The sequence below is a fragment of the Phoenix dactylifera genome, chromosome 12 (assembly GCF_009389715.1).
Source record: "Phoenix dactylifera cultivar Barhee BC4 chromosome 12, palm_55x_up_171113_PBpolish2nd_filt_p, whole genome shotgun sequence".
Lineage (NCBI taxonomy): Eukaryota > Viridiplantae > Streptophyta > Magnoliopsida > Arecales > Arecaceae > Phoenix > Phoenix dactylifera.
In genome coordinates this window covers 1,853,856-1,870,434 of record NC_052403.1, presented here as the reverse complement: position 1 = coordinate 1,870,434, position 16,579 = coordinate 1,853,856, and the positions used below count along the sequence as shown (strand labels likewise).

At 36.9% G+C, this 16,579-nt stretch overlaps 2 protein-coding genes and 1 non-coding gene across 3 annotated transcripts; all 3 read right to left on the bottom strand.

The window, feature by feature from the left end:
• Positions 1 to 2,705: 2,705 nt before the first annotated feature.
• Positions 2,706 to 6,014, bottom strand: LOC103709930 (protein TIC 20-I, chloroplastic-like). The gene is made up of 3 exons (XM_017843480.3): positions 5,822 to 6,014; positions 4,494 to 4,682; positions 2,706 to 3,490 (listed from the first exon to the last, which is right to left on the bottom strand). The coding sequence occupies exons 2-3, from the start codon at positions 4,669 to 4,671 to the stop codon at positions 2,841 to 2,843; spliced, it is 828 nt and encodes a 275-aa protein (XP_017698969.2). The 5' UTR covers positions 4,672 to 4,682; positions 5,822 to 6,014; the 3' UTR covers positions 2,706 to 2,840.
• A 3,344-nt stretch (positions 6,015 to 9,358) lies between these two features.
• Positions 9,359 to 9,430, bottom strand: TRNAD-GUC. The gene has a single exon. It is a non-coding gene; the product is annotated as a tRNA-Asp (tRNA).
• An 864-nt stretch (positions 9,431 to 10,294) lies between these two features.
• Positions 10,295 to 15,866, bottom strand: LOC103709896 (transcription factor IIIA-like). Its single transcript, XM_008795421.3, has 7 exons — positions 15,668 to 15,866; positions 15,096 to 15,272; positions 14,415 to 14,558; positions 12,541 to 12,820; positions 12,139 to 12,374; positions 11,162 to 11,305; positions 10,295 to 10,659 (listed from the first exon to the last, which is right to left on the bottom strand). The coding sequence occupies exons 1-7, from the start codon at positions 15,677 to 15,679 to the stop codon at positions 10,483 to 10,485; spliced, it is 1,170 nt and encodes a 389-aa protein (XP_008793643.2). The 5' UTR covers positions 15,680 to 15,866; the 3' UTR covers positions 10,295 to 10,482.
• Between the last annotated feature and the right edge of the window lie 713 nt (positions 15,867 to 16,579).

Genomic DNA, 16,579 nt, shown 5'->3' with positions numbered 1-16,579 from the left:
AGTTTGGACCCGGTTCGGATCCGAACCGGAACCGATTCGAACTGTCTTCTGATTCAAACCTAAATGTTTCAGAGACCAGATATGGATTTATTTTGAAGAACATAAAAATATAGATGATTGAGCTTCAAATTTTGCTAGTTTATTTCTCATCCCCAACTTATAGCAAAACAACAAATCGGACTTCGATCTGGTGCCCGCTTTTTTTACAATTAGAATGAGAAAAATTTATCCGTAGTTGTGGTTAGAGAGGATTCGAATTCGAATCGAAAAGCACTAATATTCAACATTCAGTAACTAAATCAGCTCGGCAAGTTAGCACCTTATTACTTAATGGTTGTTTTGATTAAGGACCTGCCAATCTATGTATCTGGATTGGTGTTCATGTCTTCAAGAATTTTTACCCGACCCATTTGCAAGCTTACAATTGCAATCAACACGCAGTCTAGCTTATGATGAAAAAATTGGATTTCGGAATCCACACTCATTATTATTCCAAATTCAGTTGGATTTGATAGAAAACCCTTGTGCCTCTCAACATGCACATGGACTTTGAAGGAGTTGAAGGTCTAGGGATTTCATGTAAGACTCAAAAAGTTGTAATTTGAAGCTCATTAGAGGGACAATCTTCAAACTTCCCTTGTTTATGAACTAACTTGTTTCCAGGCAAGGCAACCCCAAACACCTGGAGCACCTCTTAAAGCAATAGGCAAGCAGAAGGCTGCAACTGCACATAAAAGAGATCCACCTCACAACTCAGATTTCACATCTTCACTGCTCCACTTCTCCACACATTTTTACCATTTCTTAAAGGTGCTGGACTGCCAATTATTTGGTAGAAGATATTTTCTGAATCTAATGTCTCAAGTCCTACATGTTTTCAAAAGGTCTTTCACCATTTCTCAGCACTCAAATCAGAGCTCTTAATGAAGTTAGCAAAATCTAAGCACACACCAACTTGCATCAACCTACATGAACAAAAAGGTTGGGTCAACCCGAAGTCACCCCAATTTAAAATGAATATCCTTGGGTTTAGCCCCTAGACCCGATAGATTACTAGGATAATATGGTCGGAAACCAACCAACTCCGAAACTCACTACAATTGATAGTTCTCTAATTTTATTCATGTAATTTCATTTACTAAAAAAATGATTATAGAGATAATCAACATGACAAGCCACATGATTTTATGATGTGAGATTGCATTTTAGCTATTTTTTAGTTATTTTATATTTTAATTAATTTATGACTATCATAATCCTAAATTTCTTAGTCTTTTATGATTCGATGATACATTCGAACATTATATTGCTCATGAACTTCAGATACCATATTGCTTTATTATTGGTGAGTGAAAATTTAAATGTCAATAGATACGTATAAGGTTATAAAAAATAAATGGGCTTACTATGAGTTTACATTTTTCCGCTTGATTACAAATAGGTTGGTGAAGGGTTGGCTTTTTTCATATGAACCCAACCTATTGCCACTCCTAGTGATGGAAACCCTTGGACCCTAGGGGCATGAAACAATAGCATCCCGAGAGACTTTCTTAAACTTCAGTTTCTCGGCCATCTGAGACTTCATATATCGAGAAAGAAAAGCCTGGCCTGAAACAAAATAATCACTCTTCAAGGTAATTGCATATTCCCACAACAATTGCACATATTTAATCTTGTGCTCCTTTCCTTTAAATTCACAGATTTTTGTTTCCGACAGAGGATCTAACCGCTTCTCTGATAATTTCTGGACTCTCTGGTCAAAAAGAGAAAAATCAGGGGCACCACTGTTTATTTCCTGTCATGAGTGTTCCAAGAGCAACACCCACACAAAAAATACATCATATAACAAAATGCAAGAAAAATCTCCAGATTTGAGCAAAGGTTAATACAGTTCAATATGAAACCTATGCAAAAACAAAAAAAAACATTTTTGTATGAATAAGCATGAGATTCCTCAAAACACAGTCATCAAGACCCACCACCAACGTCAAGTGCTTTAGATTACACAGTGGAGCTTATAACCTTTCTAAAAATTTCTTGTTTGTAGGTAGAACCCGCACTTTATTACTTTTGAAATTACCTTTCATGATTTTGTATTATGGAATATTAGGCTGAGCGATAAAATTTCAAAAGCATCCTAAAATCATGAAATTGAAAAGTTCTACCTCGAGTAAAAATTTTTAAAATTATGTTTCTCCCTCTTTATCTTCAAATCTTTCTACTTTTGAACTTCCTCTATAAAAAAACCAAATATTTCAAATCACGAAAAAAATAAAAATCATGATTTTTGAATTTAAAACCTCCAAATGCAACATAATATTTTTAGTTTGTAACTAGTAATTTTGTCAACCCACCCATGAATTCATAATGTAGCACTCGAAGCATGTTAGCAAACTACTGGCATTCTCTGATGACAAGGATATTATCCTTCAAATTGAAATCAGTCGTGAAGCTTGAGCATTGTAATCCATTTGTGATTCAATCACCAAGAAAAGCCTCTGATTTCTTTGTCAAGGATTAATCATGGATGTCCTGATCCATATTTAAATGTCTGCAGGGAAAACATGATGTTATTAACACCCAAGTATGTTGTCAACTCTTTTCATCTAATTCCACAGGCAAGGCTTTCAAGTTTCTCTGTAGATTAGGGCAAACAAGCTATTCATGCAAAGCCAGGTCCTCACGAACATAGTGCAGAAATAATAGAATCAACAAACAAAGAAGATTCCTGCCTTCATATCAAAGCTGCAACGAACAAAACCATAAATTCCAGTTCCGTCCACCAAGACTATCAAGAAGAAACAATCCTATGGTATCAAGAATACAAGATACAACACTTCTTAATCATATGGAATTTGAATATATGCTGCATCACAGACAAATGGGATGTCTGCATACATGCCTCCAAGTGCACACCTCATGCATTCAAGCACAGTGAACAGGTAAGCAAATGCCACAGCAGTCCAGAAATGCATCCCAATCTTACCCCAGTACATAGCAAGAGGCATCCAACGGCTAACAGTCCCAATGACCTGGAGGGCAATCTCAAGCAGCATCCCCATCACAACATGGAAGCGGAAGAAGTGTGGCCATTCCTTCCTCCTCACCACCCCAAGGTACGCCACAAAGAAATAAGCCATCAAGAACCAGCTGGGCAGACTCCCGATGAACCCAAGGAAGGGGTAGGTGAGGTACTCAAAGTCCTCCAAGAAAGGGTGAAGATGATATGCAGTTTCAGCATACATCCATGTCTCATGCAGAGGCATTAGGTAGGGGATGCAGGCCAACGTCCTCCACCACCACCTTGGCTTCTTGGTCATTGGAGGATAGCGGAAGCTGTAAGGGACATCTTTCGATGCTCTAGGAACCATCCGACTTCTAGGCCATGCAGCATGGCGTTTCGGCAAAACTGGCATCATATCTGCAAGGCTGCCATGATCTCCTCTCAGCAGGGAGGCTGACATGCTTGATAGGTGCGCAGTGGCCCACCCTGACACTCAAAATCAACAAAATCAAGCCACTTGAATAACATAATATATGCAACATACAGGAAATTAGACCTGGAGGTGAGCCTGGTCGATACTTCCAATTGCTAGCTAGATTGCAAAAAACTACATTGTTGCTAAATTTCTTTTCCTGCATTGCACCAACACCTATTTAAATGTCACTAATTTTCCAACAGATAATCAGTCTCAATTATTTTCTTCTCCATTACTTATAAAGAATTCTGCCACTTCCAATAAGACAGCTCCTGAACCAAAATACATGTATGTGTATCATAAACAGTATAGACCAGTGAGATTTTATCCATCAATAACATGACTATCACTTATCCAAACCAACTGAAAAGTCATTTTCTTAGGCAGTGTCTTTGCAGTCAAGTAACTGACAGCAACTTAGCTGTTCAACATAATTGTAGTTCTACCTTCACCTAAATTATAAATTCAACATAATTGTAGTTCTACCTTCACCTAAAAAAGACACATAAAATGTGTGAGCAACATTCATTTTTTAATCGCTACCAGATCAAACATGAGACCAGCATCCTAAAAAAGAAAAAGGAACGCAAACTATCGTTTCTTTGAAAGAAAGAGGAGCAGGAACAACAGGTTGTCCTCTCTTGGCCCAGTAGTTCCGATAGTTTTCGGTGGAACCGGTGAACCACGCGAGCTGGTTAGATTAATCTCCAGACATTGGCTTATGAAAGCTAGCCTGACACCTCTCTTTAAGAGCATGCCCCGGGAAAGGCTCAACTCCTCGCTTTACGGAACAACACATAAATATTATGTACTGAATTAAACAAACCCCTCCCCATCTTTCCTACAACATTTGAAATCATGCAGTTTTGAAAAACTTATTTCTCTACTGACATTTAGTTTAGGCCTTATGATTATTAATAGAACATGCAAATTGGTCAATCTCCGTACAGTTTTAACTTCCCCAGAATGCACAAAATTTTAATGCAACAAATCCATGTAAGCAGCGATATGTACCTCTGAAGGGCAAGACTCCAAAGTCTTGAGAAGCTCGACATGAGATTTTTACTTTTGAAGAAGTAGCAAACAAGGGCTGGCAAGCAGAGTATGTAAAAGAAGAGTTGTTTGATGCCCTGCAGTGCCCAGGTTTCATCGCCATACTTCCCCAGATTCCTGTGCATCCATTTAGAATCATGTCCCCAGAACCTAAAGAGTACAAATCAAAGTTCAGTCTGGATGACACAGTTCTAAATCATATATGCAGGTGAATGACAATTATGACAACTCTGTTATCAACCTTACAAGGTTGGATAATGGGACTTAATGCCTTCAATATTATTCTATGAGTATTCAATATGCCTTCAAAACAATACAGTATCGTAACATTTTTAGAGGACATGTAGCATAAAACTAATGCTCAAAACAGTTACGTGCATAAGAAAGACCACAAAAAAAATTAAGAGTAGGAAGGTTCCTAGATCAACAGAGCATTCCACAAGCATTTGACTGCCACATCAACTGGAGGTCTATAATATAGATCACCATGAGACTTGACCAAATCCTGATCGTAATGACAGAATTCAAAAAACATACAATTATGCATCATAGGATGGTGTGAATAATATTCATCATCCAGATCCAGTTGGCATCCAACCATAACAAAGGTTTCTTTCAAATACAATGTTTAAGTTATGAATATATGCAACATTTTTCTTCAAGATGTATGAGTCACAGACAGACCCATTGATGGACGAATACACAATAACAAGTCAGTCTTCCTTCAAATCCCAAAACAATGAACAGACCAACAAACTAAGTTATGCTTACTGTCAGAAAAAAAAAGTTGCGAATATGGTTCTAGCTTTTTACAAGTAACATGACTAAAAACTTTTTAAAACTTATTTATCAACCACAAAGATACCAACTTTATGATTCACACTTTTATTTTGCTTCCAATCTTCCTTCTTCTTTTATCTTCTTTCTAAGACGGGATGCCTCTTCTCTCCAAATATCATCCTGTTTTCTGAAGTACAATCTTATCCATCACAAAAAAACACAATTTTTAGACTTCTTTGAAGAGAATTTAATGGCAACCGTTGTAACCATACCAATCATGCCCACCCCCCCCCCCCCCCACCCCACCCCTCAACAAAAAAAAAAAAAGAAGCATCTGCGGTCTTACAAATTACTATGAGAATATGACCCAGTTAATTACCAAGTTATATGCAAGCTTCCCTTTGAAACCTTTACCTAATATCAACCAGAAGGTGAAAAATTTTAGCTGAACCCAGAACCCTAACCCTAGAATAGGAGGATGGAGGGAGGGTGGGAGAGAGAGAGAGTACCGGTCACGGCACCGGAATGAACGTGCTACGGAGATGGGAGAGGCCACGGTGGGAAACGAGTAGCCCGCCGGCCGAGAGGGGGAGTGGCGGGTGGGTGCGCCGTGGCAGCTCCGGCCGCGAAGGAAAGGAGTGCAGAGGGGGATGGAGAGGAAGAGGAGCAAAAGAGCAAGCGAGGGGATAGCGATAGGTTAATCGCTGGGCGCAAATGGGTCGGATACAAAATAAACCATGTCATCAAGTATGGTGAGTCCGATCCGACAAAATTCCAGGTCAAACCAATTATGTCGCCAAACATGGGATCCCTTTGGTGCATTTTTGCACCGCAAACGTTAACTTCGGTATGCCTCAAACTTTCTCAAGATTAATTTTGATGAAAGTGTAATAAATATAGAGTTAGGACAAGGTTCATGATCAGAGATTCTGACTCTAGACTGGTAGGATAGCCGGTATGTCTATGATGTCTTGATTCCTAAAGTAAAATTGCAGACCGCTTGAGAGAGCATCAACTATGCAAAGAACATCCTGCGAGCATACTGAATTCATCTTGAAGATGACTTGGCAACGGTGGTCGGTGAATTCGGAACCCATCTAGTGCGGGTGGGGAGCATCCGTTGTTGCTGGACATTCATAGGCAAGCGATGATGTTTCCTTCTAGATTAACCATATGTACCAAAAGACGAACAAGACAGCTGACTTGGTCGTTTTTTATGTGGCTCGGCACTCCAAAAGTTATTTGTAGGACAGACATGAGGCCACTCTATTTTTTTTTGTCATGTCTTATCTTCTAACTTTTGTGGATGTAATCATACTAGAGTTGTATGATCTATTCATTTTATATAAATAAATGACCTGATAAATCTGCATAGGTGCATGTCATCCATTTTTGGACATGGATAGCTAGCCCTCATTGCATTGCAGTGCCAAACATGGCAAATTGAGAGATGGATCTTCATTTGGCACATTTCCATGCACAACGCGCACCTCTGAGCTCATATGTGGATAATGTGTTGCCACCTTTCTAAAATCAAGGATGAGGGTTATTCTCGCCTTTCTTTAATTAAATTTTTTGAACGCATTTTCCTTGAGTAATAATGTGTGCTGTGGGTTCATATTAGATAAGTCAATCTCTCACCTTCCCTCCCTTCTATTGAAGTTATAGTGGATGCTCGAACTTCAATTAGCATAGCCTTTTGCTTTCTCATGTTACCATCCGCACCAATAATAGATTGCCACCAAAACCAGAGGTCATGGCAGAAGTAGTAGTTGCCTCAGCTTTCAGAAATTGGTGATGGGGAAGTTGAAGTCTGAACTTCCAAAGAAGTTGCGATTGCTTTGTGATGGTAACAAAGATCTCAAGAATTTAAGAACTATATTACCAACAATCAGCAAAGTTCCCAACGATTGCCTTGTGATGTATCCTCTGATACTGCAAAGTCCTTGTAAACCTTTTTTTTCCCCCATTTTTTCATGAAAATTTTCAGAATATATATCATCTTCTGCATATTTGAAAAAACCACCACCTTTTTGCACTTGACTTTGAGTATCACACATGGCAAATTGCAGGCGTCTATTGACTTCAAAAGTGCTCCTAAAGCCCTTTTTTGTGTCTAGTTCTTTGTTGGCCTGCCAAATGTGATGCTAGAATGGTACAAACATCAGACGCAAAAGAAAAGTTACAAAGCTGAAATCTAAATTTCTCAGTTCTCCACCAAGGGCCTGTTCTTTTGAGGATAAAAAACTTATCCAGAAATCTGTCCTTTTTTTTTTAGTAAGTATTTTTCAAGCAACATTTAGATAGAAAAATAATTTACCCATATTCTTTTACATTACTATTTTTCTTGGTAAGTTGCTAAGATCTATCCATATTTCCCATAATACCCTTTGTTAAATAAATATTATTATATATAATAATATATTATTTATAATATAAAATTAATATATCTTATGATATATTCTTATATATTATATTGTAATCATACTATAATTTATTATATTGTAATATTATATAATAATGTTATCAATATTATAATGTCTTATAATAATGTAATATAGTATGATATTATAATAATAATAATAAAATGACTTACCCACCTCCTAGGTGGATAAAACTTTTCTCTCATTTTATAGGCAAATGCTATTCATGAAAAAATAACTTACCCATCTAAGAAGTATAAAAATATAGGTAAGTTGGTCAATGAGAAAGTAGACCAACTTGCCCATCATATTTACCCACTACAGAACAAACCCTACGAAGTAGCCTATATTATAATAGTACAGATTATCAATGACCAAAACAATAGACAAAAGACATATATAATAACCTTGTCTAAGATTTTTTTAAAAAAAATTGTTACATGGAAACTGTAATTATTAGTAAATCTACCTTAGCTACCTTTTTTTTAAAATAGTTGATTATCATATTATTCATCTTATTAGTAAATTGTGCACTAAAATTATTATAAACAAATTAATTTTCAGGAGTTCTTTCCCTATAAAAGAAATAAGTGATTATACTTTTTTGTGCTCTTCTTCCTAATATTTCTTCCTCGTACAATCTTTTTCTTTTTTGAATTTTCAACCATTGTTTCTTAATTTGATTATTTCATTTAATGTATAGCATAAATACAAGATTATAGAATCAATTTGTTTAGGCTTACTTTTTGATAAACAAGATGTTGGTACCTTGATGTTTTTCATGCTTAAAACCAAAATTTCTCTCAATCATGTCATCACATTGTGAAGGAATTTGTCTTTTTCTTGATATTGTCACAAATTTCTTCATGATGTTGAGGCATCACATCCAGTTCAGTGTTAGTATATTGCTGTCTTTGCATTCAATCGAATAGCTTTTTCTAGCAGCAAAATGGTGCAGATATGTCCAAAAGAGTTAAAAATATGGTTGTCTGCTATAGATTTTGAGGAAGAACATCATATCCAAAATCAATTTTAATTGTTAAATTAAATCAAAATAAGGGTTGAGTCCATTACCCAAAACAGCCAAATCCCCTGTGACCCTCTCCTGTCTCGAAATCAAGATGAAGGCCAATAGATAATAAAAACTTTCCTAATTCTTTCCTAATTCTCATGAGGGTAGCTGCTAAATTACTGTCCCGGCTGAATGTACTTTTAAGGTAACAAACAGCAATTTTTTTTTAACAATTTGTAAACCAAATCTATTATTGTTAAGCTCGCTGTAACCTAACTAGCACTATCGATTCTAGCTATAAGCTGCTTAAGTTTATTGTCTATAGTCCATTGTCTGCTATAAGCCCTTTACAAAGGTTCTAATCTGACTTTCAAGGACCATAATGATTTAGTTGTTGAGGCTTTTACACTAATCGCTGCTTCACTGACCCAAACAGGTAAGGGGGACAAAAAACAGAAAGAAGAGTTGAGGACTGAAACTAAAATAGGAAAAATACTTACAGCCTACCAAACAGGTAAAGGGAAGTAAAAAAGAGAGAAGGAATGAAACTAAAGTGAGGGGAAAAAAGGGACACCGGGAAAAGATACAAGTTGAAAAAAAAGGGGAACGAACGCCGTTGCCGGGGATCGAACCCGGGTCACCCGCGTGACAGGCGGGAATACTCACCACTATACTACAACGACCGAATTGAACACTTTGGCTCAAATAATATTCTTCTCTATGAGAAAAGAATAACCCTCAACTAGTTATAATTTGACGAAAATTTACTGCTCTCGAATGGTTCATTTAGAAGATGCAGATGAATTCTAACTTTAAGATGATACAACCAATCATAACCTCAAATGCAAATCAAAAATTTGATCAGTTGTGTTGGGATCAGGTGGTCAATTCACATCCAAAGCTCAACCAAGTTGTCGGATCCAAACCAACTGAAAATAGTTCCGATTATGTAAATATCAAATAGATGGAAAAAAACAATGTTTTTACATTCTGCTTTGCCAAACACCAAACAAACTGCAGAGTGATTCCCCAAGCACCCTTTTCGAAGTGGTTCATGAAAAGACCTCCCAGAAAATCTAAATTTCGAGCTTCAGACATATCTATGGAGTTGAAAGGTCGAAAATGCTAATGGGAGAATGCAGCAGTCAGGCTGACATATCACATATGGTATAAAAGAGCTAAAGCAGACAATTTTCCAGTGCGCATTTGAATTTTCTCTCTTGGCTTGATCTTTCTATTATTCATTCATGGGAAACCTTTAACCGTATAGAACATAAAGTACATGAAGAAATCATAGTGATCATATAAACCTTGCCAAATGTCTAAGACATCGAACACGATATTTGTAACTCGCATCCCTAAGAAAGGAATAAACAATATCACATGTCTCAGACCAAATCGCTAATCAGGACTTCCATATTGGCACCAGAATAATCACTCCTTACATGATTCCTCTCCTGACCACCTGATCTCTGATAAGACTTGGACAATGCAGGAAACTTCACAATTTACTCCTACTTCCAAAGTAAAGAAAGAGATGATGACACTTGTCAGAGCAAAAAATTTCGCTTAATCATATATTAACATTCATCTACAACATGACAACAAGGTAGCTGTTTCCCAAAATCATACAATATTGACACATGATGGTCATTTCAGAACCAGGAGAAACTATCTAAAAAGCAACCAAGTTTCCAGTCCGATATATACATATATATATATGCCTGTGAACCACTCAGTGCTGATCATCAGACAGTAACCATCTCATATAATATGTTCCATCATCCAGAGAAGAAACTTGACCAGGAGGAACTACTCTCTTCCGCTGCAAAGTCTCGACAGACAAACATTTCCTCTTGCGCCCACCTCTTGGCCGCGAGCGCAGATGCTCATCAGTTTCAAGAAAATCACCCTGAAATCAGACTCACCACATTAACTCCAATAATGAAGTACATATCTGGAAGCATAAGCCATATTTTGGTTTACAACTGCCTGACAACTACCTTATTCTGCAGGTAACTATACACGGAAGCATGAAGTGAAAGGTGTGAAAAAGCTTTAGACAACTATCACGATCAAAGTTAAAGAGAGGCTTGCAAAAGCTTTAGACAATTATCTTCGCCAAAAGGTGAAGTAAAAAGGTACTGAAAGGATAGACTCAGATCATAATCATAACAGTCAAAAAGTAGCAAATTGCTGTTGAAAATATCCAGGCTGATTTCACCATTCAAAGAACATGATACAAGAAACCTCATCCTCTTATACTAAAGAAGGTTCAAATGAGTTCCACTTCGCCCTTGGTTTTGAAGGCCAAGCACTCCATGAAAGAATGTACCCTCATCATATTTCACCTTTATGCATGCAATGAAGATAATAAAAAAAAAAAGGAAAGGAAAAGTTACCCAATAACTTACTTGAACATAAACATGAACACCAGATTTCTCATGGTTATCCCTCACATGCCTGTAAGGGAACCTGTTCCCGCAACCAGGGATTCGGCACGCAAATGGGCGAAGTTCCTGATGCACAGCCTTTATATGCTGATTAAGATTTGATCTCTGCAAATGAAAACAACATAAATGGAATTACTAAAAGCATGCAGTTGATAAATTGCCAGCTTCAATACTTCAAGAAACAGAGCGTGCAACATGCTGAGAAGGCTTGCTGGCATACTCAAGCCCCTGAAATAGAGCTACTGAAAATACAAAGTTGTCCAGTGCAAAGCGCAAACTAATCATACTGCTAGTTTGATGGCTCATAAAATGATGCCCGGGTGACATTAGTGGGGATCAACTTATAAATCTGATAGTTATTACAGAATACATCCTGTGAGCCAACCCTAAAACTGAAAATGTTGGCCATCAGACAAAACTGAGATGTCAAAATCAACAGGAAATTCTTTCAACTTTAAATCCATCACTCCTAATAAGAAAGACCTGAGAAATTCTTTTCCCCTTTCACTAAGGAGTAGCACACCTCTGTTCTATGTTAAAAAAATAACTACCTTGAAATGTGAAAGTCATCATTAATTGCACCTTTGGTTCTTATTTTAAAAAAAAGGCAAAAGCTAATAGATTACTTATGACATGCATCTCCTCTTCTCCTGTACCCAAATACACTTCATTTATTTAAGTATATGTTTATCATATTTATGAATATGAAAACCAGGAAAGAGTTTTCTAGTTTGCCTTTTTGTCTTTTTCAGTTTTACTTGATGTTTGCCTACATTTAGGTTAGATTTTGGTTCACCATTTTTTGGTCTCTGAAAATGAGTTTTAAATCTCTACTTCTGACCACAAGAAAGAAATATGTATGAATTATAACATGATATAAGAATTTCTAGAAAATCAAAAGAAGCAACAAAACCATAGAATAAATTTCTGAACCTTACATTTGAAAATGTGTATTGGCAACCTTTGAAGCTACATTTTATTCTCTCAGTCACACCACCCCCGTCATGCATGCGTTGGTGTCGCTTTAAGTTTTTCTTCAGCTGTTGAGTACCACAGACCTCACATTGAACATATTGGTGGCATGATTGGATATGATCTTTAAGGCATTCGGTATTTGTAAAAGTTTTCATACATCCAGGTTCACAGCAGACGACCTCCACATAATCCAATTTAGCTGTAGCATAGAAATTAAGCTTCTAACAGTAAAAACAATAAGAACAGAACTTTTGATGCCAAAGACACATTGGGAAAAGAATCTCTATGCTCCTTGGCTAAGTGAAAACTAAAGACAATCTCAGAAAAAGTGAAAACTAAAGACATGGTTCAGTAAAGAAACCTACCATGTGTATCCTCATGCTTTCTCAGCTTTGATGCATACTTGAATGTCTTCCCACACCCTGGTTCCTGACAAATGTACTGCTTTTCACCTTCACAAAGACACCCATCTTCATGAAATTCTTTCACATGCCTATTCATGTTAGCCTTAATTGCAAATCTGCGGTTGCAATTCTCCACTGGGCAAGTAAAAAGTTTTCCTTGGTGCTGAAGTAAATGGCGAGTCAAGTGGTCCTTCCTTCTGTAGCTCAAATGACAATCATCCAGCGGGCATGAAAAGGGCCTCTGCAAGAAGGAAAAATATTACAAAAAGAAACTACCATGCACTGTATAAAACTAGGGTGCTACCAAATATCAAACTGAAATGACACCAAAGAACCTTAATAACAATACAAGCACAGGCTACAACAGCAAAGCTATTTCAGTAATAAATAGAATACAAGAATGCTAGTTCCTTGTTTCATCTTCAAATTAACCACATCCTCCTGATGAGTCATCAACTCAATGATGAACGATAAATAATGGTACAAGTGAATCAAGAGTTGAAAAATTAGTGCAGGTACCTTTGTCATGTTCACATGCAAAAGATGAAACAACTTCGTTTATGATAATGGAACAAAAGAACAACTCGTGAAGATTAAATACTTTCTGCAAATGCCCAATAAATTAAATACCATGGCAAGACTATAGTATCACATCATTCACATGTCACCTATCTTTAACATGAGACGATTTAGTGGCATCACAAGCTCCCCATAACCATGGTCATTTAACAGATTGTGAAAGGATGAAAAAACAAAAAGTAAACCATGGTAACCTCATAACTCAACATATTCCAAATTAAAAAATTGACATGGCAATAACATGATATAATGTCTAAGTAGAACAGTTAAGGGCTAACCTCATGGGAAATGCGTGATTGAGGCTTTCTTGATGGAGCTTCACAGGAGGTCCCCCCATCCTGATACTGGTCCATACAAGATTAAATGCTGCCTCTTTGCATTTTGGAGTTCTTTAAATGGGATCCAATGCTTCACGCAATATATACATCATTTTCAAACATTCGATGGTCAAACCTGCAAAATCAATACCTTCAGCTATGTGTATAGCAAACATTAACATATATTTATTACTTCTCGATGAATGGCACTTATACATCCCATTGTCAGCTTTTAACAAAATTCAAGAATCTCAAAAATTTCCAAGTGATAATCATTTTTTCTCCATTTTGTATTGATAACTCTGTCAGTTTTTAATTCTACTTAAAGTATAAATGTCAAACAATAAAGACACCTTAAATTATAAATGTCAAACAATAAAGGATACCTTTTTAAATAACACTAATAGTATTTTGCACAAAATGGGTGAGAATCATATGTGCTTATCAACTGATGCATTTATTAGGTCATCTATAAACAAACATCTGAATATCTCTGAGTTATCCATTATTAATGTATGAAAAGAAACATAAATAAGTAGACACACTTATACACGTACACTCACAAAAGTATGCATTCATATCTATACCCTAGAAAATAGTTTTCATGTACTCTGTTAAAGAAATTCATTAACCACAGTATCTAAAAAGATTAAAGACAAACCTATTAATAAAATTAGGATCATCCCTCTCACATTAGTGAACGCATCACTACTGTACCAATCCATGAGAGTAAGTCATTTCTAGAAAATACTCCCATGCAGTGGTTATTGATGAAATTAGATAATTGCCAAATCCAGTATAGGAGAGGTTAACAAAGAAATGCGAACCCGCTGACCATCAGCTAAGCAAAAACTACTGTCAAGTTGTAAATGCTGCAGCAAAATTTAGACAGAAAAATGGTATGTAAGGAATTAAATCTACAGCAGGGGAAGCTGCAACCTCAAGAGAGTGGCTTTGCATATGCTGCTTCAGATGAGCTGGTTTCCGGAAACTCGCACTGCACTCCTGGCAAGTATGCCGCAGCTGATTGTTGAGCTCATTTTCTTCATTTCCTTGATCGGTCTGTGCATTTTTCAATTCATCCTACAAAGTTTTCAATATTTAAACAAACAATGAGTTTGTAGGTATTAAAGAACAAATTTATGCCAAAAACTGAACAAACAAGGAGATATAAGGTCAATTATCATATACTCTCATTAGACCCAAATTAAAGAGGTTAAAAACACAATAAAATTCCAAAATCTGACAATTGGATTATTAGATTCAACCTTTCACCATCAACTCCTCTTTTCTGGTGCATATCACCCATAGACCATTTCGAAGCCTCACTACCTTTCATTGTTCCTCCCTTGTAATCTACTAATAGTAACTTCTATAGAAACATTATTTTAACTTTCTACGTTTCTTTCTTGTAGGGAAACGTTTTGCTTCATCGTACAAATATATTCTGCCTCTAACCTCAAAGCTTCACATAAATCTTCTCAGCTTTAATGAAATTATTGACAAGCCAATGCAAAATTCAAATTTTTTTAACCTAATTTTCTAGCCAAAGTCGGACAATGCATCCATTACCTCTATTCTTATGTTATCACTTTAACCCACGACCTTATCGTGCCATACCTTGTGGTGGGAAAGGATGTGAGATCTTATCAGCGATTTCTTCGACCTGCAAATCCCACAATATTCACAATAATAGCGCCTGATGTCCCTAAAGATAGGCTTTTCTCGCTCACTGAATCCATCGGCAGCCTCGTTCGCTGTCCCACCAACCAGAGCAGTAGGTTCCACGGAAGCCATCTGAAAACCCCAAAAATCAACGAACCAATCAGAAGCGTCAGCATTAAACATTGCCGAAAGATGTCTCATTGCGTTCCTTGACATCCAACATACAATTAAGAAAGTCAAAAAAAGGACAAATTTACGCCGTTCAATTGCAATTTTCTAAGTATAATCCTTCTGAAAAACTAATCGACTACGAAATTAGATTCTAATCTAAGGAAGTCTCGCAATTGTTTAAGTGAAAATTATACAAAACCTGGAGAAAAAGGGATTTTGAACGGAAGGATTTGATTGAAAACAAACACGTTTAGATCTCAGCTTGAAATTTTTTAGATCTCCCTTTCAGATTGAATGCTCAAACTCTCAAAGTCTCAATCCCACTGTTCCAAGACACACGCAGAGAGAGAACATACCGCCGAGTCCATCGGCCCACCCGTATGAGCCACGCGGGAGACTTCCCGAGCACCGCCGACCGCCGGCGCGAAGGCGGATCGAGGAGAAGCGTGAGGAGGAAGAAGTGGCTAGGGTTGGGCTGCTCGAGAGGCTGAAAGGCCTTAAAAAACAAGGGAAGGCACACAAAAAACCCTAAAGCCTGTCTACCACTAGATATGAATCTAACGTCGAATATTACGTAACTACGGCACGTGCAAAGTCCTTCTGCTCATTCATTTATTTATTTATGGATAATTTTACCTATGCCACTTTTAATATTTTTTTTATTGGCATAATTATGTGCCAACCTACATTAGGTTTTCTTTTTTAGCATAATTTTATTAGAGTGATTTTAAAAATGACATAACAACCTATATCATCAATAATATTTTTCATTATTAGTAAGATTCTATATCAGCTTATATTATATCCCATGCATCGAGTCTGAGTATATCTAATTCCTAAGTTGTACCAAATATGATGAAACAGAAAAATAAAATTCTCTCTTTTTCTCTTATTTCTCTTCTCCTACAAATATTTCAACATAGCATCAAAGCTGCCGATTACATAATCTACTGCCACATTTCTGTCATTTTTGCATGGCCATCGTCGCCATGTCTAAAAGCTTTGAATATTCTTATTGCGAATCTATCGATCTCTGTTTTCGGATGAGTCAACATCCTAAAATTCTCTATTTTTTATCTAGATATCCTCTATTTCTCTCTCTCTCTCTATTTGTCCTCAGAATTTCTCGTCCCACATGCCTGATGAGGCAACACTGAAGGGAAGAGCGGTGTATCGTCTAGCCTAGCCCCATCAAGATCGTCTGATGAGGTTCCCCATCACCGTCGCCGCCGTGACGATAGCCGCAGTGATGATCACCCTCTTCTCCG

Coding starts and splice junctions, on each gene's coding strand:
- LOC103709896 (XM_008795421.3), bottom strand. Junction 14,559..15,095: donor ACATCCTTTCCCACCACAAG/GTATGGCACGAT, acceptor AAAACTTTGTAG/GATGAATTGAAAAATGCACA. Junction 12,821..14,414: donor TGCAAAGCCACTCTCTTGAG/GTTGCAGCTTCC, acceptor TCCTTCTTGCAG/AGGCCCTTTTCATGCCCGCT.
- LOC103709930 (XM_017843480.3), bottom strand. CDS start 4,671: ATGATTCTAAATGGATGCACAGGAATCTGGGGAAGTATGGCGATGAAA. Junction 3,491..4,493: donor TGGAGTCTTGCCCTTCAGAG/GTACATATCGCT, acceptor TTTGAGTGTCAG/GGTGGGCCACTGCGCACCTA.